Below are 9,735 nucleotides of genomic sequence, written 5' to 3'. Positions count from 1 at the left end.
TCCATTCTATTTCCAAGATTTTGGATCATCTTTACTATCATTATTCTGAATTCTTTTTCAGGTAGACTGCCTATTTCCTCTTCATTTGTTAGGTCTGGTGGGTTTTTATCTTGCTCGTTCATCTGCTCTGTGTTTTTCTGTCTTCTCATTTTGCTTATCTTACTGTGTTTGGGGTCTCCTTTTTGCAGGCTGCAGGTTCATAGTTTCCGTTGTTTTTGGTGTCTGTCCCCAGTGGCTAAGGTTGGTTCAGTGGGTTGTGTAGGCTTCCTGGTGGAGGGGACTAGTGCCTGTGTTCTAGTGGATGAGGCTGAATCTTGTCTTTCTGGTGGTCAGGTCCATGCCTGGTGGTGTGTTTTGGGGTGTCTGTGGACTTATTATGATTTTAGGCAGCCTCTCTGCTAATGGGTGGGGTTGTGTTCCTGTCTTGCTAGTTGTTTGGGATAGGATGTCCAGCACTGTAGCTTGCTGGTCGTTGAGTGATGCTGGGTGCTGGTGTTGAGATTGAGACCTCTGGGAGATTTTCGCCGTTTGATATTATGTGGAGCTGGGAGGTCTCTTGTGGACCAGTGTCCTGAATTTGGCTCTCCCACCTCAGAGGCACAGCAGTGACTCCTGGCTGCAGCACCAGGAGCCTTTCATCCACATGGCTCAGAATAAAAGGGAGAAAAAGTAGAAAGAAAGAATTAGTAGAAGAAGAAAGAAAGAGAAAGAAAGAAAGAGAAAAAGAAAGGAGGGAGGGAGGAAGGAAGGAAGGAGGGAAGGAAGGAAAAGAAGAAAGAAGATAAAGTAAAATAAAATAAAGTAAGATAAAATATAATAAAGTTATTAAAATAAAAAAAATTATTAAGAAAAAAAAACGGACAGATAGAACCCTAGGACAAATGGTGGAAGCAAAGCTATACAGACAAAATCTCACACAGAAGCATACACTTAAACACTTACAAAAAGAGGAAAAGGGGAAAAAATCATAAATCTTGCTCTCAAAGTCCACCTCCTCAATTTGGGATGATTCTTTGTCTAAAGGAGGGAAGGAAGGAAATAAAAAGAAAGAAGATAAAGTAAAATAAAGTTATTAAAATAAAAATTATTAAGAAAAAAAATTTTTAAAAACCCCAAAACGGACGGATAGAACCCTAGGACAAATGGTGGAAGCAAAGCTATACAAGACAAAATCTCACACAGAAGCATACACATACACACTCACAAAAAGAGGAAAAGGGGAAAAAATCATAAATCTTGCTCTGAACGTCCACCTCCTCAATTTGGGATGATTCGTTTTCTATTCATGTATTCCACAGATGCAGGGTACATCAAGTTGATTGTGGAGCTTTAATCCTCTGCTTCTGAGGCTGCTGGGGCAGATTTCCCTTTATCTTCTTTGTTCTCACAGCTCCGAGGGGCTCAGCTTTGGATTTGGCCCCGCCTCTGCGTGTAGGTCGCTGGAGGGCGACTGTTCTTCGCTCAGACAGGACGGGGTTAAAGGAGCCGCTGATTCAGGGACTCTGGCTTACTCAGGCCGGGGGGGTGGAGGGGCACGGATGCGGGGCGAGCCTGCGGCAGCAGAGGCTGGCATGACGTTGCACCAGCCTGAGGCGTGCTGTGCGTTCTCCCGGAGGAGTTGTCCCTGGATCCCAGGACCCTGGCAGTTGCGGGCTGCACAGGCTCCCTAGAAGGGGGGTGTGGATAGTGACCTGTGCTCGCACACAGGCTTCTTGGTGGCGGCACCAGCAGCCTTAGCGTCTCATGCCCGTCTCTGGGGTCTGCGCTTTTAGCCGCGGCTCGCGCCCGTCTCGAGCTCCTTTAAGCAGCGTCTTAATCCCCTCTCCTCGTGCACCAGGAAACAAAGAGGAAAGGAAAAGTCTCTTGCCTCTTAGGCAGGTCCAGACTTTTCCCCGGACTCCCTCCCGGCTTGCCGTGGTGCACCAACCCCTTCAGGCTGTGTTCATTCCGCCAACCCCAGTCCTCTCCCGAGCCTCAGCTCCCAGCCCCACCCGCCCCAGCGGGCGAGTAGAGAAGCCTCTCGAGCTGGTGAGTGCCGGTCGGCACCGATCCTCTGTGCGGGAATCTCTCCGCTTTGCCCTCCGCACCCGTTGCTGTGCTCTCCTCCACGGCTCCGAAGCTTCCCCCCCTCCGCCACCTGCAGTCTCCGCCCGCGAAGGGGCTTCCTAGTGTGTGGAAACCTTTCCTCCTTCACAGCTCCCTCCCACTGGTGCAGGTCCCATCCCTATCCTTTTGTCTATTTTTTCTTTTCTCTTTTACCCTACCCAGGTACGTGGGGGGTTTCTTGCCTTTTGGGAGGTCTGAGGTCTCCTGCCAGCGTTCAGTAGGTGTTCTGTAGGAGTTGTTCCACGTGTAGATGTATTTCTGGTGTATCTGTGGGGAGAAGGTGATCTCCGCGTCTTACTCTTCCGCCATCTTCCCGGAAGCTCCTCTGTACATTGTTTTATCTGTATCCATAAATATTATGTTGTGTTTTCATTTTCATTTAGTTCAGAATATTTTAAAATTTCCTATGGAAGTTCTTTGACCTATGGGTTATTTAGAAGTGTGTTGTTTAATTTCCAGATATTTATATTTTCCCAGATTTCTTCTAGCAGTATATCTCTAATGTGATTACATTATTCTCAGAGAAATACTTTGATTTCAGACTTTCAAAATTTTTTGAAGCATACTCCCACCTTGGAGCCCTCACTCCAATATCAGGATGATAGATTACTTCACTTTCTGTAAGGCTTCTCTCAAATGTCACCTTCTCAATGAGACCTACTCAGACCAACAGTAAAATTGCAACCAACACTACCACCACCTTCTAGCCCTTCCAGTTATCCCTTATGCTGCTGTATCTTTTCTTTTTCATAGCACTCATAACCTTCTAGCATACCATATAATTTACTTAGTTCTTTGAAGGTAGGGATCTTTGTTTTATTAATGTGTCCCGAGAACCTAGAATACTACCTGGATCATAATAGTCACTGAATAAATACTTTTGAGTATATACATTAGTATATTCATCCACTTGGTCATATGTAACCAAAACTTGTTCACTTTTTTTGTAATATAGGATTTTATTATATAAACTTACTACAATTTAATAATTGATTCTTCTTAGGTGGATACTTATATTTTTGCTAGTTTCAGGCCTGTTATAAATAGTACTGATCTAAATATTCTCATTATTGTATTCTGGTGCACTATGCCCAAATTATTCTAGGGTATATATGTAGGAGTGGAATTGATGGGTCATATTATGAGCATATATTCAGCGTTAGTAGGTAATGTCATGGTGATTTGCACTGTGGCTGCACATTCCTACCAGCAATGTATGGGGGCTCCATTTGCTCTACAGCCTCACTGACATGTGGTATTGGTATTCTTTTTTATTTTTTGCCAGTATGGTATTCCCTTCTTAATTAGTATTTCCCTGAATTCTAATATTGAGCACTTTTGCATACATTTATTAGCCAGTGTATTTCTTCTTTTGTGAGGCACCTTTTTCTGTCTTTTGCCCATTTTCCTAATGATTGTGTTCTTTATCAGTTATTTGTATAGAAAATATCTTTTTCCATTCCATGAGTTTTCTGTTTAGGACATTTTGATGAACAGAAGCTTTTAATTTTAATGTGGTTGAATTTGTCGATATATTCCTTAATGGTTAATGCTTTTTGAGTCTTAAGAAATCCTTCCATAAATATTCTTATACCTTGCTGGTGGAAATGCAGAATAGTACAATTCCTACAGAGTGGAATTTAGCACTGTATAGAAAAATTACATACACATTTGCCTTTTATCTCAGCAATGCCACTTCTTGGAATCTATTTCAGAGATATACTGAGAAAATACAAAGTCCTGTATGCAGAAGGCTGTTTGTCAGGGCATTATTCACAATAGCAGAAAAGACTGGAAACAACACCAAGGTGCATCAGTAAGGGAGTAGTTGAATAAACTATTGTACATCCACACAATGAAGTACTATGCAGCTATAAGAAGGAAAGGGAAGAGCTCTATACATTAATATGGAATTATCACCAGGATATATTGCTAAGTGCAAAAAAGTAAATTGTAGAACAGTGAAGTAAGTTACCTTTTACATAGGACAGGGGGTATAATGAATTATATATATACACACACACACACATACACACATATATATGTGTGGTGTGTTTGTGTCTATTTGCTTATATTTCAAAAAATAAACAATGGAACCATAAATCCAAAACCTAATAAAATTATTACTTATGGAGAAGGAAAGGAGTGGGATGAAGGGGACAGAGGTGGAAGTGAGACTTCTGTGAAGGTACTGTATAACACAGTTTTCACTTTAGACCCATGTAAATGTTTTGCATAGTTTAAAAAATTAATCAAAAGGGAAAAAAGTTCAATCCTTAAAATTTATAAACAGCCTGAAGCAAATGAGCCTAACTATGAATAAAGTTGATAGCATAACCATATAGAGAAAATAATTATTTAAAATGACTTCAAAACAGTATTTGTATATTCCGAATGGGATATATTTTAAGGTCAAAAGTAACTGCAAAGAATTATAAAACTGTATTAAGTAGTTTTGTTGTTGATAGTCATATTAGTATTGTTGGTAACCATATTAGTATTGTTACTGACATTTAAAAGTTCTATATATTTTAGGAAAAAGCTAATAAATAATTTTGTTAATATCATTAGGAGCCAATATCTTAAGCACATGTGAAAAGAGATACTAGTCAAAAATCAAGGAGTTTGAGTTAAAACTTTGTAATCTTAAATTTGAAGTGGAAATACCAGTATGAATTTATGATTTATTTTTCGTAAAAATTTTCCTACCTTTGTTCACTGAAAAGGCCTAGAAGCAACAACAACTCAACATTTATGAACAGAACTAGCAACGTATTGTGGTTTCTAAACACTATTTCCCACTAACAGGAGCCAGCTGTCCTTAGAGAAATATTCCAGCTTTGAGTCAGGAAATATGCAAGATGAGCTTAAGACATCTTGCTGTGCCAGAAAACTGGAAAGCAATACAGGAGCCAATTTTAAGGGACTTTCACTAGTCCTGAGTGGGATAATTTGACCACTAAAAAGAATGACTACATTTAATTGAAACACATCAAATATATGAAAATACAGGTCTCACAATTATACTAATAATAATCATTTTTAACACTTTTAAAGTACCAACTTGGGCTTCCCTGGTGGCGCAGTGGTTGGGAGCCCGCCTGCCGATGCAGGGGGCGCGCGCGGGTTTGTGCCTCGGTCCGGGAGGATCCCGGGTGCTGCGGAGCGGCTGGGCCCATGAGCCGTGGCCGCTGGGCCTGCGCATCTGGAACCTGTGCTCTGCGGCGGGAGAGGCCACAGCAATGAGAAGCCCGTGTATCACCAAAAAAAGAAAGAAAGAAAGAAAGAGAACAAAAGATATCTTATATTAACACATATATGTGGAACCTAGGAAAATGGTACAGATGAACCTGTTTTCAGGGCAGAAATAGAGACACAGATATAGAGAACAAATGTATGGGCACCAATGAGAATTGTAATGAAAGAAACCTAACAAATATCTTTAAATCTATGAGTTCATAGTGATATATTAAAAAAAAAATTAGTCACCTATGAATGACAAGGAACCAATTCATTATCTTAAAGACTAGGGAGATAAAATGAAAGAACCAAGCATTTATCCTGCTTTTGCTGTATGAACTGTATGTAGGGAAACCACATAGTTGATGACGGTAAGTCCATTATAGAATTCCAGATAATAAATACAGAAGAAATAATAGAAATAATAAATACAAAATAAATAATAGAATTAGGGGAGCTCCATTTTACAACTCTTAGTAAATTAATGGATTTAGGCAATGGTCATCAATAGATGCAAAACCCCTTAGGTGAAATGTGAATGGGAAAACTTCATAATGGAAATATCAGACTAATACCAACCACCTGAATCCACTGATCAATTTTAGCATCACTAGAAAGGGGACCACTAAACATTATGTGCCTTATGACATGATGTAATAGGAAATACACATCTATATAATATATGGAGGATTCTTGCCTAAAAATATTGAACCCAAATCTAAATCAGCAGTACCCAATGCACCTTTCTACAATGATGTAAGTGGTCTTTATTCTGCCCAGTATGGTATCCACTAGCCACATGTGCTTGTTGAGCATTTGATATTCCTAATTTAACAGAGGAACTGACATTTTAAAAATTAATTTAAATAGACTCATGTGGCTAGTGGCCACATTGAAAGCATAGCTCTAGTTTTAGCTGCCAGTTTGTAAGAAATAGAGGGGATTGAGGAACAAGTTAAATAATATCATGAGGAGCAGCCAGTCAAATTCATTTGTTCTATGAACAAATGATGTGGTTTCTCTAATAAATCAATGGGATGGGGGAAGAAACGGGTTGGAGGGGTGGGAAAGAAGGGGCACTGTTTGTTTGTTTTTTTAATGAGCCTTAAAAGATATAACAGCCAATGGCTGGTTTAGATCCTGAACCAAGTGTAAAAAGATATCTTTGAGAAAATCAGGGCCATTTGAATATGAACTCAGTAGTAGATAATGCTAAGGAATTATTATTAATTTTGTGAAGTGTGATAATGCCATACTAGTTACATTTTTCAAATGTCTTTATCAGTTAGATGCATGTACTTGCATGACCCTGAGAGTGAGCACCTCAAATTTTGTACCCCAGGTGCCTCACTTGCCTTACCATAAGCCCGGCCTTGCCCAAGATGCACTGTAATAACATAGCTATATATTATTGTCATTTTTCACAGGTTGTAAACACCTGCCCCAGCAGAGTTTCATTATCTGAGATTCAAATTTTAATTTTTATTAATTTGTCAAAGGTTGTATTGGTAGGCTTTGTAGAACTTCCCTATCTCTTTGTCTTGATCCAGATGAATCCCAAAAGAAGAACAAAGGTGATCCCATGAACAACCTGGAAAATTTTTACCAAGAGATGATAATGAAAAAACGTCTTGAAGAGTTCCAACTAATGAGAGGTGAACCCTTTGCTTCCCACTCACTGGTCTCAGCTACATCAGTGGGAGATAGTGGCACAGCTGAGACCCCGTCATTACTCCAGGACAAGGGAAAACAGGCAGCACAGGGTAAAGGTCCCAGTCTCCATGTGGCAAAAGTTATTGATAATTCACCTGAGCAGTGTTGGACGGGGCCTAAGAAGCTGACGCAGCCAATAGAATTTGTCCCAGAAGATGAGATCCAGAGAAATCGTTTGTCAGAGGAAGAGATCCGAAAAATTCCTATGTTTTCTTCATATAATCCAGGGGAGCCAAACAAGGTATAGGCCAAACCAAGAAAAAAAAAATGGGTTGTTTTTTTATTTACTTCTACCTAAAGTAATACTTTTATATTAGCTTTGATTATACCAAAGAATCATGACATAGGCACAGTGATTGTGTTTTTCCTTGACCTTGACTATTCATTCTCTGCTATATAAGTAGCTCTGACTATATAAGTAACATATTTCCTATGATGTTCTTCGTGGTTTTCTAAGGTCTTAAGCTACTCTTAGAATTTTAAAGAAATCTTGATCAGACTCTAGTCCATACCCACTAGAAACCCTCACCTGAAAAAAAGTAACCTCTAATTTCCTAGGCTACTAATAAATCAAGTAGTATTCATAGTACCACCATATCTGGTAGCCATGGTGCCTGGTTGTGAGTAGGGTTTACTATTACCACATGAGTTTTCTCTTCAGAATGCTCCACCTGGCTTTTATATGACATATGACTTAAGTTGCTGATAGCTAAGCAGCAAAGTGAAAGCACAGGGCCTCTAAGCCTTGAGGAATTGGCAAATATCTAAGAAAAGTTGTAAATAATCCTTGTTTTGTTGATCATATCATTATTTCACATTCATGGTATGTGTTACATACAGAATTGAAAATTTCATTATCATGTCACTCAAAGAAGCAACACAAGCCCCTGGAGTATATACTTGATTGTGTCTAATTTAAAAAACAAAACTAAAAAAATAATGTTAGCTTCTGGCTGTCCCTGAATTTTTACAAAGGCATCATAGGTAAGGAATATTAAAGCAGTTTCCTTTGAATGATTGCATTTCTAATATATTCTTGATGTTCAAGGGTAGCTTGATTTTTATTTTTTATTATGAAATATTACTCATTACAAAAAGTTACAGAGAATAATATAGCAAAAACTTTTGTACCCAGCCAGCCATCTTTATCAATTCTTGCCTTTTTTTTTCTTGGCCATGCCACGCAGCTTGTGGGATTTTAGTTCCCTGACCAGGGATTGAACCCAGGCCCTTGGCAGTGAGAGCGCAGAGTCCTAACCACTGGATCGCCAGGGAATTCTCTATCAATTCTTAACAGTTTCCATATATGCCTAATTAAAAAAAAATAAGGCCTTATGGAGATGCCTGAAGACTTTCATGTATCCCTCCCCAATCCCATTCCTCTTTCTCCTTTCCAGTGGTAACCACGATCCTGTATTTGCTATTTATCATTCCCATCCGTGTTTTTATATTTTTACTATATATCTATATATTCATAAACAACATATAGTTTTACATATTTTTAAAATATATAGATGATATCATACTCTACATACCCTTCTACAACTTGCTTTTTTGACTCAATATACATGTTTTTGAAATTTATTTCTAAAGATATAAGGAACTATGTAGTGTTCCGTTGTAGAAAGATACTATAATTCATTTATCCATTCTCCTGAAGATTTTTTCTTTTCATTTTTTTCTGTTATAGACAGTTCTGCAGCAAACATTATTGTACATATCTCCTGTTGCATATGTACAGGAGTTTCTCTAGGACAGGTTTTCAAATCTTAAATTACTATTAGTAGGTCACAACTAGCAATTTTTTAAAGAAATGAAATAGAATAGAAAATATCAAAGTGCATTCCATAGAGTAGTAAGGATGATTATTGTTTCTTGAAGCTTTCGTTTAATATGTGTGTGTGTGATATGTATGTGGGCCAGAATATAAAATGCATTTCTTCCAATAGATCTCAGTCAAAAAGGCCAGAAAAATATTGCTCTATTGCAGTGATTCTCAAATGTTAGTGTGCAGCAGAATCACCTGGAAGACTTGTTAAAACACAGATTGCTGGGTTCTGCCCTCAGAATTTTTTGTTCTGTACATCTGGAGTAGGGCCTGAGAATTTGCATTTCTAATTTCCCAGGAGATACTGATGATGTTGCTGGTCTGAGAGTGACATTTTAAGAATCACTGTTCTATATTACATATCTAGGAGTGGAATTCCTGTGATATAGGGTATGTGTATCTTCACCTCCATGAGCAGGGTTTAAGAAATCTCTTCTACATCTTTGCTAAGACTTTAAAGTTTTTGACTTTTTATTTTTGCCATTCTAATGTGTTTGAAAGGTATCTCATGGTTTTAATTTGCATGTTCCTGATTTCCAAAGAAGTTATGCATGTATTTATACATTCATTAGTCTTTCAGGAACCTTCTATGAATTGCCTGTTCTGTTTCTTTGCCCATTATTTGATTATTTAGTTTTTAATATTATTTATAGATTTTGATTATTTAGTTTTCGATATTATTTATAGATTTTATTTTAAAATTCTGGATACAAACCCTTGCTGCACCTGGTGAGTAGCTTATATTTTTAACATTGTTTCTGATTTCTTTTGTTAAGCAGAAGTCTTTCATTGTAACGTAATTAAATCATCAGTATTTTATTTGATGGTTTGTGCTTTTTGAGACATTT

At 38.2% G+C, this 9,735-nt stretch overlaps 1 protein-coding gene across 1 annotated transcript in view; it reads left to right on the top strand.

The window, feature by feature from the left end:
- The window catches only part of RBM41 (RNA binding motif protein 41), a 66,246-nt gene that overhangs the window by 35,055 nt on the left and 21,456 nt on the right, over positions 1-9,735 (top strand). Inside the window, exon 5 of the mRNA XM_007456698.1 lies at positions 6,897-7,300. Coding sequence (XP_007456760.1) covers positions 6,897-7,300 — 404 coding nt within the window. The remainder of the gene's footprint in view (positions 1-6,896; positions 7,301-9,735) is intronic.

The sequence above is a fragment of the Lipotes vexillifer genome, unplaced genomic scaffold (genome assembly GCF_000442215.2).
Source record: "Lipotes vexillifer unplaced genomic scaffold, Lipotes_vexillifer_v1.1 scaffold1728, whole genome shotgun sequence".
Classification (NCBI taxonomy): domain Eukaryota; kingdom Metazoa; phylum Chordata; class Mammalia; order Artiodactyla; family Lipotidae; genus Lipotes; species Lipotes vexillifer.
The sequence above is the reverse complement of the archived record's forward strand: the minus strand, read 5'-3'. Positions and strand labels throughout refer to the sequence as shown.